Source organism: Siphateles boraxobius, unplaced genomic scaffold (genome assembly GCF_051911475.1).
Source record: "Siphateles boraxobius isolate OS27281-9 unplaced genomic scaffold, OSU_SipBor_1 1, whole genome shotgun sequence".
NCBI classification, from domain to species: domain Eukaryota; kingdom Metazoa; phylum Chordata; class Actinopteri; order Cypriniformes; family Leuciscidae; genus Siphateles; species Siphateles boraxobius.
The window spans coordinates 7,605,760-7,621,663 of NW_027508699.1; the positions used below are offsets into that span (position 1 = coordinate 7,605,760).

Here is a 15,904-nt window from a genome sequence, read left to right on the forward strand (position 1 = left end):
GGATCGTTCGCCAGCGTGAAACGGTTCGTAATAAGCTAGTTTATTATCGAATCAGAGAAAAAAAATGCACAAGCGTGGTTTCTCGAGAGAAATCGCAGCTCATAAGCAAACTATAGACGCCGCTGGGACATGTCACGTGTCTTTGCGGGTTGTGTGTGCCTGTGTGAACGCACTCTGTTGATATCGGAAAATCACTGGCAGTGTGAATGAACCAAAGTCAAACGAACCCGGGTCAAATTTGACCCGGGCCACTTTATCCGTGTATTTTCCGGAATCTCTGTGCGAAAGGGAACTCAAACACTGAGTCAACTCAGCAACAGGAGCCACTTGTACCAAAGAAACACGCGAAAAAGAGAGAGACTGACAAACGCCCAGCAACAAGTGCCTCCACTCCACAAAGCAGGTTTCGATAACACAAGCATTTACAAATGCTACACAATATGAAAAGGATTAGTTTTTTTTAGTTTTATACAAGTTATATTTTACTTTTAAGATGGCAATATTTACAATAATTTATTTTGTTTACAAAAATAACTATTTTCTACATGTTTAGGAAACTTTCTTTTTACATTAAAACTTAATTACTTTTTTACAAGACGTTTTTATTTCAAGCATTGTATGCTTTGTTTGATTCAATTGTTTCAAATATTTAATAAGTAAGCATTAAAAGCTATCTGTGTGTTTCCTTATTTTAGAATCACAAAGATAGGATTATGCATTCTTTCATTAAAAAACCGTGAACATATTTACAGTATAAGCCTTGCCAGTAACACATGAGAAAGAATTTATTTTAAATAATCGTAATCGAGGTAACTTGTTCGATTAATCGCGATTATGATTTTAGCCAAAATCGTCCAGCCCTAGTCTGGGGTGCCATGTCAGCTGCTGGTGTTGGTCCACTGTGTTTTATCAAGGGCAGGGTCAATGCAGCTAGCTATCAGGCGATTTTGGAGCACTTCATGCTTCCATCTGCTGAAAAGCTTTATGGAGATGAAGATTTCATTTTTCAGCACGACCTGGCACCTGCTCACAGTGCCAAAACCACTGGTAAATGGTTTACTGACCATGGTATTACTGTGCTGAATTGGCCTGCCAACTCTCCTGACCTGAACCCCATAGAGAATCTGTGGGATATTTTGAAGAGAAATTTGAGAGACGCAAGACCCAACACTCGATGAGCTTAAGGCCGCTATCGAAGCATCCTGGGCCTCCATAACACCTCAGCAGTGCCACAGGCTGATTGCCTCCATGCCACGCCGCATTGAAGCAGTCATTTCTGCAAAAGGATTCCCGACCAAGTATTGAGTGCATAACAGAACTTAATTATTTGGAGGTTGACATTTTTTGTATTAAAAACACTTCTTTTATTAGTCGGATGAAATATGCTAATTTTTTTAGATAGGAATTTTGGGTTTTCATGAGCTGTATGCCAAAATCATCAGTATTAAAACAATAAAAGACCTGAAATATTTCAGTTGGTGTGCAATGAATCTAAAACATATGAAAGTTTAATTTGTATCATTACATTATGGAAAATAATTAACTTTATCACAATATGCAAATTTTTTGAGAAGGACCTGTATATCCCCAGTGTAGTTTAGTTCCTTGTTCAACTCAGTCCCTGTTAGTACTTTGTGTTGTTTATGATAGATAAACAGTATTACTCCTATGATCTCCTACATGTTCTTGGTTGGATTATTAATAAACACTGTTTGTTTGATTGAGTTGATCTAGTTCAGGGGTCACCAACCCTGCTCCTGGAGAGCTACTGTCCTGCAGATTTTAGCTCCAACCCCAATCAAACACACCTGGACCAGCTAATCAAGCTGTTCAGGGTTACTTGATAATTACATGCATGTGTGTTGGAACGGGGTTGGAACTGAAGTCTGCAGGACAGTAGCTCTCCAGGAGCAGGGTAGGTGATCCCTGATCTAGTTTGTGCATGATGACCACACGCTGACATTCAAAGGCCATTTGGGCAATAAAATGTAATATGTGCTTCCTATTTGTTTTATGCTATTAAGCAGCATAAAGTTGATCTTTACTGGCTCCAGAAGAGCATGTGTTGTGACTCTACATGAATCGCTATATATGGAAACCGTAACATTATATATATATTGTCACAGTCTTCGTCTGCACCTGTCTGTCTTAGTCATCTTCACTACACTTCCCAGAATCCTTCTTGTCTCCACACCTGAACTCACTCCCTCACTTACCAGCCTGTCCCTCGTTATCATCATCAGTGTCACCTGTTTTCACCTTGTTATGTTTGATTCATGCTTGTATTTAGTTTGCTTCTGTTCAGTGTGTCCTGGTCGGTTGTTAAAGTTATATTGATGTGTTTAGTGTGTGTTTCTGCCCGTCATTCTGCCTGCCTGTCTGTACCTGTGAGTTTGATCAGTAAAACTGTTTGATTTGGAGCTTTTGACTCAGCCATCTTCTTCTACCCGCACAACACCGTGACAGAACAACCGACCTAGAAGGTAATGGAGGAGGACGTAATGGATACGTTTCTGTTCAACCAGAATGGAAGTTCCTTGGAGAACTTAGTGGAAGTTTACCTGCATCTGTATCAGGATGATTACTGGGAGGAGGAGTTTTTAAAGCAACGGTTTTGGGGAGGACTTGATGATCCACTAACCCAGATACTGCTGCTCAAAGACTTAGACCGACCTTTTCTTGAGTTTTTGGACCGAGCTCTTTGGGTTTGTGGTTCTTCCCTTACTGTAGCACCAGCCGATCCAGAGTTAGCTGAGCCTTTTGACGACCTTCCTGAGCTTCTTCCCCCAGAGACCGTCCAGCCAGAGACCGTCCAGCCAGAGACCGTCCAGCCAGAGACCGTCCAGCCAGAGACCGTCCAGCCAGAGACCGTCCAGCCAGAGACCGTCCAGCCAGAGACCGTCCAGCCAGAGACCGTCCAGCCAGAGACCGTCCAGCCAGAGACCGTCCAGCCAGAGACCGTCCAGCCAGAGACCGTCCAGCCAGAGACCGTCCAGCCAGAGACCGTCCAGCCAGAGACCGTCCAGCCAGAGACCGTCCAGCCAGAGACCGTCCAGCCAGAGACCGTCCAGCCAGAGACCGTCCAGCCAGAGACCGTCCAGCCAGAGACCGTCCAGCCAGAGACCGTCCAGCCAGAGACCGTCCAGCCAGAGACCGTCCAGCCAGAGACCGTCCAGCCAGAGACCGTCCAGCCAGAGACCGTCCAGCCAGAGACCGTCCAGCCAGAGACCGTCCAGCCAGAGACCGTCCAGCCAGAGACCGTCCAGCCAGAGACCGTCCAGCCAGAGACCGTCCAGCCAGAGACCGTCCAGCCAGAGACCGTCCAGCCAGAGACCGTCCAGCCAGAGACCGTCCAGCCAGAGACCGTCCAGCCAGAGACCGTCCAGCCAGAGACCGTCCAGCCAGAGACCGTCCAGCCAGAGACCGTCCAGCCAGAGACCGTCCAGCCAGAGACCGTCCAGCCAGACACCGTCCAGCACCAAGCCCTCTTCGCCGCTGGCTCCGTCCAGCACCAAGCCCTCTTCGCCGCTGGTTCCGTCCAGCACCAAGCCCTCTTCGCCGCTGGTCCCGTCCAGCCCTGAGCTTCCTTCGCCGCTGGTCCCGTCCAGCCCTGAGCTTCCTTCGCCGCTGGTCCCGTCCAGCCCTGAGCTTCCTTCGCCGCTGGTCCCGTCCAGCCCTGAGCTTCCTTCGCCGCTGGTCCCGTCCAGCCCTGAGCTTCCTTCGCCGCTGGTCCCGTCCAGCCCTGAGCTTCCTTCGCCGCTGGTCCCGTCCAGCCCAGAGACCCCTTCGCCGCTGGTCCCGTCCAGCCCTGAGCTTCCTTCGCCGCTGGTCCCGTCCAGCCCAGAGACCCCTTCGCCGCTGGTCCCGTCCAGCCCAGAGACCCCTTCGCCGCTGGTCCCGTCCAGCCCAGAGACCCCTTCGCCGCTGGTCCCGTCCAGCCCAGAGACCCCTTCGCCGCTGGTCCCGTCCAGCCCAGAGACCCCTTCGCCGCTGGTCCCGTCCAGCCCAGAGACCCCTTCGCCGCTGGTCCCGTCCAGCCCAGAGACCCCTTCGCCGCTGGTCCCGTCCAGCCCAGAGACCCCTTCGCCGCTGGTCCCGTCCAGCCCAGAGACCCCTTCGCCGCTGGTCCCGTCCAGCCCAGAGACCCCTTCGCCGCTGGTCCCGTCCAGCCCAGAGACCCCTTCGCCGCTGGTCCCGTCCAGCCCAGAGACCCCTTCGCCGCTGGTCCCGTCCAGCCCAGAGACCCCTTCGCCGCTGGTCCCGTCCAGCCCAGAGACCCCTTCGCCGCTGGTCCCGTCCAGCCCAGAGACCCCTTCGCCGCTGGTCCCGTCCAGCCCAGAGACCCCTTCGCCGCTGGTCCCGTCCAGCCCAGAGACCCCTTCGCCGCTGGTCCCGTCCAGCCCAGAGACCCCTTCGCCGCTGGTCCCGTCCAGCCCAGAGACCCCTTCGCCGCTGGTCCCGTCCAGCCCAGAGACCCCTTCGCCGCTGGTCCCGTCCAGCCCAGAGACCCCTTCGCCGCTGGTCCCGTCCAGCCCAGAGACCCCTTCGCCGCTGGTCCCGTCCAGCCCAGAGACCCCTTCGCCGCTGGTCCCGTCCAGCCCAGAGACCCCTTCGCCGCTGGTCCCGTCCAGCCCAGAGACCCCTTCGCCGCTGGTCCCGTCCAGCCCAGAGACCCCTTCGCCGCTGGTCCCGTCCAGCCCAGAGACCCCTTCGCCGCTGGTCCCGTCCAGCCCAGAGACCCCTTCGCCGCTGGTCCCGTCCAGCCCAGAGACCCCTTCGCCGCTGGTCCCGTCCAGCCCAGAGACCCCTTCGCCGCTGGTCCCGTCCAGCCCAGAGACCCCTTCGCCGCTGGTCCCGTCCAGCCCAGAGACCCCTTCGCCGCTGGTCCCGTCCAGCCCAGAGACCCCTTCGCCGCTGGTCCCGTCCAGCCCAGAGACCCCTTCGCCGCTGGTCCCGTCCCGTCCAGCCCAGAGACCCCTTCGCCGCTGGTCCCGTCCCGTCCAGCCCAGAGACCCCTTCGCCGCTGGTCCCGTCCAGCCCAGAGACCCCTTCACCGCTGGTTCCGTCCAGCCCAGAGACTGGTAATGACTCTGTCACTCTCCCCTTTAATTTTTTTGGGGGGGGCCATAGGCCCTCGCCGTGGCCGCCCGAAGGGTCCTCACCGCCATGGCCGCCCGAAGGGTCCTCACCGCCATGGCCGCCCGAAGGGTCCGCACCGCCATGGCCGCCCGAGGGGTCCGCACCACCATGGTCGCCCGAGGGGTCCGCACCGCCATGGCCGCCCGAAGGGTCCCCACGGTCCTGGCCACGCCCATGTCCTGCTCCGCCCTGGCACGTCCTGCTCCGCCCTGGCCGCCTGCACTTCCTGATCCGTCCTGGAGGCTTCCCGTCTCAGTTTGGCCACGCCCTGGCCAGCCTTCAGGGCGCCCGCCCCCCCCCCCCCCACCCACCCACCCACCCACCCCATTGATGTTCTACGGCGCGAGGTCGCGCCTTGTTGAAGGGGGGCGTTCTGTCACAGTCTTCGTCTGCACCTGTCTGTCTTAGTCATCTTCACTACACTTCCCAGAATCCTTCTTGTCTCCACACCTGAACTCACTCCCTCACTTACCAGCCTGTCCCTCGTTATCATCATCAGTGTCACCTGTTTTCACCTTGTTATGTTTGATTCATGCTTGTATTTAGTTTGCTTCTGTTCAGTGTGTCCTGGTCGGTTGTTAAAGTTATATTGATGTGTTTAGTGTGTGTTTCTGCCCGTCATTCTGCCTGCCTGTCTGTACCTGTGAGTTTGATCAGTAAAACTGTTTGATTTGGAGCTTTTGACTCAGCCATCTTCTTCTACCCGCACAACACCGTGACATATATATATATGTATATGGTGTCCTAACCATCGCATGACGCCTGGTTAGGACACCATGAATAACACATCAACGATGAGATGGAAACCTGACCGTACCACAAAAGCTCAGTGGATGAATGGTTGGATGTGCACCTCTTCCTCTCATATCTCCACTTCCGCCCTCCGTTCAAAGCACTGTCTGGGTGAAGGCTCACCTCCTCCCATTTCTCCAAGGGTGAGCTGCTCACTGGAGACGGGACGGTTAGCGTGCAGTAAGATGGGAAATAAAAATGACAGGCTGTCATAAACACGATGTTTTTAATGAAACAACATATCGGTGCAAAAAGGTAGATTAATGCTAACCAGCACCAGATTAGGATACATTTTACAGCTCAAATCTTGCTTTTCTCAACCAGGATACAGTCTGCAGCTGGCAATTGATTAAAGCAGTCGGACTAAGGTGATAAATTCAGCACAACCAGGAAAACATGGCAATGGTTTAGCCTACAGTAGCTTAAGGCGTAATCTACTGGAAATGAACTTTACAGTGCAAGTTGTTTAATGCTTTCCAGAGGATTAAGATAAGCCTGTGTAGTGTTTTGTATTAAACTGTTTCTAGCATGAACTTGAGACAAATAAAAATGAATTCATTTCTACTTGGGGCAGCAACGTCATGAAATCCACAGTTTTGGTTCATTTAAACCATTGCCATAATTTTCCACCAATTCAGTTTCACCACATTAAATCTAATGATATGCTAATGCAGATACTAAAGAGCAGAGTAACTGCTTCCTGAAGTGGCAGAGGGCATTAAAAAACAGACAACAAAGGGCAAAAATCTAATCACACTGAGAGCCTGGATTAAAATCATAAGCACCTCTTAAACTGATTAAAATAACTGTACACTTAAATACATTTCACAAATCCAGGCCTTTTTTTATAGATGATAATAGACAACTTTCCTAATTGGTTATACAGTTCCACGAATTAACGTTTTACTCATGGTAGGGACATACAGCTACAATTTCAAGGGCATCTGGGTAACCCAGGTAGTGTAGATCATAATCATAATAATATAATATTGCCCAATCTTTTAGAAATGTGGTACGCACCAGATTGCATATTCAACACTAAGTCTCAGTATCCTCTGATTGTAGACTGGAGAACCTATAATCCTTTAGCACACATTAAGATTAATACAGTCAGAATGACAACATATGATCATAACTTTTTGATATTATTTGTTATGCTGTGTAAACACTTTGTAAACACATATCCTTACAACATTTAGGACGAATATTAATTATAAATGCTAACTAGATGTGTTCACTACCTGTTTATTAATGTGTGTTTATGCTGACACATAATAAAAAAGTTTTATGTCTTGAAAAGACAGTTTGTTTTATAACTAGTTATATGTTATATGTCTTGAAAAGGCAGTTTGTCTTATAAAACATTACATTATGTCTTGAAAAGACAGTTTGTCGTATAAAAAGTTATGTTATATGTCTTGAAAAGGCAGTTTGTCTTATAAAACGTTATATTTTATGTCTTGAAAAGACAATTTGTCTTACAAAATGTTATGTCTTGAAAAGGCAGTTTGTCTTATAAAAAGTTATAATTTTATGTCTTGAAAAGACAATTTGTCTAATAAAATGTTATACGTAATTATACGTGAAAATAACCTGATCAAAAGTTATAACAAAAGTTGTAATTGAACTAGGGAGCTGATTGAGATCTACAAAAATGTTACAAATAAGATAAATGTGGAAATGGGTGCACTTAAAGTGAAATATGTTTGTTTTAGGTGTTACAGTGTTAGTGCAGTGAGCACTGTCAAACGATAACAAACATAAATACTTTTGAAATGGCACAATACTGCCAACTTTTGACTTTGACTGTTAGTATTAAAAGAGTGACGTCAATACGATAGGAACATTCTTCTGACCAATGTAATTGCACCTGAAAGGGATAGTTCATCCAAAAACAATATTGTTCATCTTTGAAACACAAATGTGTTTAAATTAAACCTCAGAGATTTCTGTCTCTATTGAAAGTCCTTTCCGCCTAAACTTTGATGCTTCAAAAAGTACATAAACATCATGCAATAATTGTTATATAACACCATATTTATGAATAAAAGCCTAAATGATCTGATCATCATATAAAGCGATCGTGTCTCTTCAGAAGATTTAGTGGAATGGACTTTCAGCGGAGGGACAGGAATCTCTCGGGTTTCATTAAAAATATCTTCATTTGTTTTTGAATATAAAGGAAGGTTTTATGGGTTTGGAATGACATGAGGGTGAGTAAATGATGACAGAATTTTCCATTTTGGGTGAACCATCCCATTAAAAGTGAAGTGTGTAATTTCTGCACTTCAGTTAGACAATTTTTTTGTCATAAAATGTATATGACAACTAAATTGACTCATGGTTAATCTTATCAACATTATAAAAGTATCTTTATTTAACAAGCGAAATACCTGAATCTAAAGAGACTCTTTCAGGGTTCGAACGGCCGGGCGATGATGTCTCTGTCTCCACCTGGATCAGCTCCGTCTCTTCCGTCTTCTTCTTGCGAAGGCTACTCTTAGAGAAACCGTTCTTACGAGACCCACGGGGACTCCGCCTGTCCCAGCTCCACCTTCTCTCGCACGGCTCACTCAAGTCCACCAGGTCTAGCGCTGTGGACAAGACTAGAGCACGTGGAGGAACAAAACATTACCAACAAAAGTCACTCAAAATGAAAACCTGTATTAGCCAGGAACACATTTATAGATGAAATATTCCTTTAAAACTTATATTCTTAGGTAATATGTAATTATCAAACATAAAAAGGCATAAACTGATACCTGAAAAAATTGTCTTGACAGCGTAAATGCCAAGGAACACTAACTGTGAAACTGCATTATGTAAACAAACTAGCACTGAAATCTGGGACAGATGACTTGGTGCCTAATGGCTATGGGATAGAGGAGGAGAAGAAGAACAGATGAGAGAGGGGGAACAGATGAGAGAGCGGTAATTATGAGGGAACCTGCTGTGTTGGAGGTGACTGGCCGTGCGGCTCCATCACTCTTGCTCTCACTCTGGAAGTCATCGATGGAAGGGCTCAGTAACGGACGGCTCTCTTGCTGCTCACTGCACAGCTGTAACACATAAAACAAACATATTTCACTTTAAGTGCACCCATTTCCACATTTATCTTATTTGTAACATTTTTGTAGATCTTTATTTTGTTTCCTGTTTTATGTTTCTGGTCAAGTTCAGTTTTATTTGAAAGTTCTTATTTCTAGTTATTCACATGTCCTTGTTCCTTGATCCCTCCCCTCTTTGTTGTTTAGCCACACTGCTAAAATACTATTTCTCTGCTTAACAGGATATAAGTAAACCATTTGTAGGTTGATTTCCCTAAAAAGAGGAAATGCTGTGGTGCTTTCAAAACATTGGCCCGTTTTTATCCCAACTAGCCCAAAGGGTCTAGGATTGCCTGGTTAGCATGAACCAGTTAGCCTCTTTTGGTAGATACAGTTGTTGTGCAAGATGCTAGGTACTTTATTTGTGCCTGAATGAAAGTTAGAGAAAATCACTTTACGGTGTATTTTTTCTTAATCATGAAAACATTCATAACACTTTACTTCATAGCATCTTTGTTACACGTTGCAAGTACTTACTGTAGTCTTAACAGTAAATTGTACAAATTGTCGCCTTTGTCGCATGTAATTATGCATAATTAATAGTTATTATTATAGTAACTACACGTAACACATGTAACAATGACACTGTAAAATAAAGTCATCACAGGGCCCGGGACAATGATCCTGGTTGTCCCCCTGGTGACGGCAATATTCACAGTTCAAAATGGTCAAATTAAACAGTTAATGTCAAAATTTTGCAGGCAATATTGTCAATAGTGCAGCTATATATGCAGCTCAACTCACACAGAATCAAGTAGTAGTTTTCTAATAGTCAAAGCGGCAATTCGTGTGACCTACTTGAAATTCTTGTGAAATCTGTGTGGGGAAATCTTTCGCCTTCAAGCAGAATTCCCAATTACATGGATTCAATTTTAAATAACTGTATTTCACCCTTGACAATTCGCTGAACAGCAGTAAATGCGAATGCACTTTAGTTATCATTTCACAAGTTTAACAGTTTAATCTAGTGCATTAGCAAAGCGTTTACTGGTAAAGAAATGTTTCATCCACAGATGTTGAAAGACTCATAAATTTAAAGTAGTTCTTAGCTTTAGTTTCCCTAACACCTTCATGTCTCCAATCCAATAATTGCCAGGTTTCTCCATAAATGATACATAATCATATTAAATACTCATTGCAGTGAGAAAATGAAATAATTAAAACTGAGATTTCTATCCTTTACAGTAAATCATCTAATCTCAGCTTGTCTTATTACCTGTGAATAGTAGTAATAGTTTAAATAGAAACCACTGATACAGACCAAAAATTAGATAACCACTGTACAATCAGGCATAGTACATCTCACTGTTACAATACAGTAACATAAACTTTTAAGATATAATTTTTCATAAATATACTGTATTGATTTAAAAAACATTACATGCAATTTGTACAATACATATAACAATGAATCTATTAGTCTATTGTGTTGCAGGATGTGAGTGTGACAAATTTAACACATTTCTTTGGAAATAATACAATGGTAAAATGTATGGCTGTCAAGAATGGCTAAATTGCTTAGAAAACAATTACCCTTGACACAGGTCAGCACTAAGAGTGTCCCTCACTTCATAACAGAGGTCATAAAGCATAGATATAGGGGCACACAATCAAATCCATTTATCAGCCTTGGTAAAGAACAACAAGAGGTCTATCTGGAGATACTGCAAGCACCAAACCCATCTTTCAACACTAGGTTGAATTCACTAAAAAGTTCCACCACTTGTGCTTATTATTTCAGTGTTTCTTAATCAGTATTTCACTGATTTATAGATTAACCACACACAATCCAGTTTAACTAAATGTCGGGTGTTTATAAACGCAACACTTTTGTTTTTGCAACCATTTTTCATGAGCTGAACTCAAAGATCTCTGAATCAAAGACTTTTTCTATGTACACAAAAGGTCTATTTCTCTAAAATATTGTTCACAAATCTATCTAAATCTGTGTTAGTGAGCACTTCTCCTTTGCCGAGATAATCCATCCACCTCACAGGTGTGGCATATCAAGATGCTGATTAGACACTACAATTATTATTGCACAGGTGTGCCTTAATAAACAACAAAAGGCCACTCTAAAATGCCACAGATGTCGAAAGTTTTGAGGGAGCAATTGGCATGCTGACTGCAGGAATGTCCACCAGAGCCGTTGCCCATGAATTGAATGTTCATTTCTCTACAATAAGCCGTCTCAAAAGGCGTTTCAGAGAATTTGGCAGTACATCCAACCGGCCTCACAACTGCAGACCACGTGTAACCACACCAGCATCTTCACCTCCGAGATCATCTGAGACCAGCCACCCGGACAGCTGCTGCAACTATCGGATTACATAACCAAAGAATTTCTGCACAAACTGTCAGAAACGTCTCAGGGAAGCTCATCTGCATGCTCGTCGTCCTCATCGGGGTCTCGACCTGACTGCAGTTCGTCGTAACCGACTTGAGTGGGCAAATGCTCACATTCGATGGCGTCTGGCACTTTGAAGAGGTGTTCTCTTCACGGATGAATCCCGGTTTTCACTGTACAGGGCAGATGGCAGACAGCATGTATGGCGTCGTGTGGGTAAGCGGTTTGCTGAATTCACCGTTGTGGATCGAGTGGCCCATGGTGGCGGTGGGGTTATGGTATGGGCAAGCGTATGTTAAGGACAATGAACACAGGTGTGTTTTACACATTTACCATTTTATTGATGGCATTTTGAATGCACAGAGATACCGGGACGAGATCCTGAGGCCTCGTCATTCATCCACGTTGTTGTGCCATTCATCCACGACCATCACCTCATGTTGTAGCATGATAATGCACGGCCCCATGTAGAAAGGATCTGTACTCAATTCCTGGAAACTGAAAACATCCCAGTTCTTGCTTGACCAGCACACTCACCGGACATGTCACGCATTGAGCATGTTTGGGATGCTCTGGATCAGCGTATACGACAGCGTGTTCCAGGACCTGCCAATATCCAGCAACTTCACACAGCCATTGAAAACATTGTAACATTCCAGAGGCCACAATCAACAACCTGATCAACTCTATGCGAAGGAGATGCGTTACACTGCGTGAGGCAAATGGTGGTCACACCAGATACTGACTGGTTTTCGGACCCTCCTGTCAGGTGGATGGATTATCTCAGCAAAGGAGAAGTGTTCACTATTACAGATTTGTGAACAATATTTGAGAGAAATAGGCCTTTTGTGTACATAGAAAAAGTCTTAGATCTTTGAGTTCAGCTCATGAAAAATGGGGGCAAAAACAAAAGTTTTGCGTTTATAATTTTGTCCAGTATATATATATATATATATAGTGGTGGAGTTCCAGTAAAGTGTATCAGACTGTGGTAGGTCGATGCATCCACCACAACCAAGCATGACAATTGCATTCAGCATTAAAGATTTGTGCATGTTTGGACTGCTATTTGATTTTCATAGTTCCTTAAGTGAAAACAGCACATTACATTTTTAGTTAGTCGCCATTCTGAATCTCTAAATTTCTTTATAAATAAAATATTTATATATATTTATATATATATTTATATATAAATAAAATATCAATATATATCATTGATTTCTGAAAATTTGTATTTGTTAGTCCAAAATTCAGTCTAAATCGTACAAGACTTCACCAATTACTTTCAATTTCACTTGGTCTTTTGTAAAGGATGAGATGGCAAGTGTTTTTCAGCCCATTTTCACAATAAGCAATCTCAGCAGTAACTGGCAGTAAATTCCCCATTGAGCAGCTCATCACAATGTATTGAGAAATGCATGGCTCTCTGCCACATCCTCAATGGAATAGAACCAAGCCCTCCAAACAAAAAAATCCTTCAACATTTGGGTAAACCTTTTACAGACAGCCAAAAATGACATCCATTTATTGACTTTGTGTAACTGCAGGGAGGTGGTGCAATAAATAACAAAAGCCACCCCACATTGCAGCAAGAATCTACATCCACAAAATCCACATTACATTTCCTTCCTACGAACAAATTATTCCCAATGTGAGAACAAACAGCAAGTAACACCAACATGCAGCTCAGGCTTCAGTAAAAAACAGGTCACATACATGCGAATCAAAGCCAAAACAACAACATAAATAAAATTCAAGCAAAAGAACATTCAGCAGCTGTTTATGGGGAGAGTAGCACTCACGTAAAGAGAAATGGCACTCTTGTTTGTGTCGTGAAATACTGAGTGGTCCCAAAGGACCATCCCATTGCCATGGGTCTTGATGACATCATTTAGTGTGAACCCCATAGAGCAGCTTGCTTTCGACAACAAGAAGCAACTATAGCACTTCCACACACATGGCTCATGTGTGTCACGTAACACTAAGGGATATTCAAAACAGGGTGCACCAAGCTCTTGGGTTTACTTGACTTATTCACACAGTCACACTAACGCTTGGTGTTCCCTGTTGGTGGGTGTATGTGCTCAGCCCACCTTGGTTGTCACGGTGAGCAGGGGTTTTCCATCTGAGGATGCCTTACTTGGTAGCTCCTTCAGCACCAAAGCAACCGCCCTAGAGTCTTTCTCCTACAACAGTGAAATCAACAGTGAGTTGTGTCAGTCAGTTTGTGTTCAAATTCTTGCATCGATTCTGTGGGTTCCTTGAAAAACACTAATAAAACATTACCAAATCAAATGAAATGACAATTTGCAGGTGTACAAGAAAAAAAATCTTGTTGATTGAAAAACAATGACAGTTCACCCAACTGACACAAAACAATGTACATGATTAGCAAAGCATGCTATCATCTATCAGCTCTACAGCACAAAACATACGAGTAGGGATGCCCCATGTATCGATAAAATATAGTTTATTGGCCGACATTTGTTTGGCCGAATAGTTATTTTTTATTCATCAATATCGGTCAATAATATAATCTTTAGGAAAACTGAATTTACATTTAATAAACAATTTAATAACAATGTTAAAAGTAACCTTTACAAATCTTGTGAATGATACCTAAATTCCCATGTAGCATCTACAATGGTTGATTAGATTTTAGTGTTTTATTTTTAATTTACTTAGACTAAATAGTATATAATTAAACATTGTTCATTTATAAGTTATCAACCAGAACATGAACATAAAATCGGTGCATCCCTATAAATAAGTTCCATTTGATATGGAAAATTGTGTTATCAATGCCAAAACTGTGCCACAACAAAAACCTACTTATCTTCAGCAAAGACATGCTACAGTACATGGAGTAGTAAACCATTTCATAGAATTCAGGGATACAGTGACACCATCCAAAAACACGGAGCTTACAACTGTGCTTTTAACAGCCTCCACGCCACTCAAACAGATCTAAGCACTTAAGCCACCGCTGGGACGCTGAGAGCTGTAGTAGAATCAATTCACTGGTGATCTTTAACACTGCAAACTGCCATTTAAACCCCAATGTATTGAACAACTACACTGTTGGCCCAATATTGCAATCCAAGATAATCTAACTGTGACCGTTAATGCAACACTCCATAGTCCAGCAACAGAACAACAACTAAAATAAATGTTTTTAAACTCTGGAGACACATAAGAAACAAAAGAAACTTTGAAAACAGATGCTATCAATAATTTGTGTTTTTAACTTATTTAAAAAACTATAATTGTAGGATGTTGAAGGTGATAACCAAATTGTTGCTAAGAAGATTCTAGGGTGTTCAGGGTGGTTTCTAGGTGACTGCTACAAAGCCCACCTGTGATATTCTAGGGCAGGTTGTGCCATGTTAAAACTTACCCTATTTGTTGTAATGAGTATACCCTGTTCTGTTGTTTTCATTGTGTTTTTGGTTCTGTCCTGTGACCTAGTTATACTCAGTCTGTTTAATTAGTTATCCCATTCACCTGTGCCTTGTCAGGTGAGAGTGAGAGAGTGAGTTCCTGCCACTGAGGTATAGCCCCATCAATCTAGCCAGTGACGTGGTTGTGTATGATTTGGCAATATGGGACAGCCTATACGCTGGTGAAAATAATATCTAAAAATTATCGTCGGGACATATAACAATTAATCTATTAGTCTATTGTGTTGCAGGTTGTGAGTGTGACACAAATTTTGAACACATTTCTTTGGAAATAATACAATGGTAAAATGTATGGCTGTCCAGAATGGGTAAATTGCTTAGAAAACAATTACCATTGACACAAGTCAGCACTAAGAGTGTCCCTCACTTCATAACAGAGGTCATAAAGCATCGATATAGGGGGCACACCTAGTCGGGAGGTGGTCGTAACGTGCTCGGCTCGTAATTCCTCTCACACGCTGCGAGCCGCGACCATGCGAGCATCACCGACCATTTCCACTTGATTTCTCCCGAGTTAAAAAAATCATCTGCGAGCTCGTAAAACAGCAAAAATCACACCGTGTACGCCCACCTTAAGGCACGCCTGCCTGGTGTGGGTCATCTGGGAGATTTTGCTGAGTATGTGGAGTGGCTCCTGGTGCACAACAACTCACCTTTCACCATCGGCCCTGCAGAGGATGACGTCATAACCAGTCCCACTCCAGTACCACCAGAGACCAGCCATCCACCACCTGCAAGCGAATCGACGGAGATGTTGCGTGTGCCCACCGTGAAGACCGGCCTGACGCGATGGACAAGCCTGAACCGAGAGAGAGGTTGTAAGGAGTCATGTGTCTGACCAGGTGCGTGAGCCAGCAACACCGCAGATCGCAGAGGGAGTTTCAGTGGAGATGGATGGCTTAGAGGATAGCCATGCCCACACTTCCGCCGCTGTGAGTTGAGCCTTGTCTCTGGAGGATATGTGGAGGAACTTCGAGACCTTTTTGAGGAGGATTTGATTGACTGGTTTTGTGAGGTGTTACCCTATGCCCCCGAATCTCCAGCGTTCTCTGTATCTC

The 15,904-nt window shown here is 44.5% G+C and overlaps 1 protein-coding gene across 4 annotated transcripts in view; it reads right to left on the minus strand.

The window, feature by feature from the left end:
• Positions 1 to 15,904, minus strand: part of pex5lb (peroxisomal biogenesis factor 5-like b) — an 82,746-nt gene that overhangs the window by 48,215 nt on the left and 18,627 nt on the right. For 2 of the 4 annotated variants that reach the window (XM_077194241.1, XM_077194250.1), the window contains exons 2-5: positions 13,479 to 13,571; positions 8,879 to 8,990; positions 8,325 to 8,537; positions 5,957 to 6,086 (exon numbers count right to left, since the gene is read on the minus strand). In XM_077194241.1, coding sequence (XP_077050356.1) covers positions 5,957 to 6,086; positions 8,325 to 8,537; positions 8,879 to 8,990; positions 13,479 to 13,571 — 548 coding nt within the window. The remainder of the gene's footprint in view (positions 1 to 5,956; positions 6,087 to 8,324; positions 8,538 to 8,878; positions 8,991 to 13,478; positions 13,572 to 15,904) is intronic. The other 2 variants (XM_077194258.1, XM_077194267.1) reach the window with 1 other exon arrangement.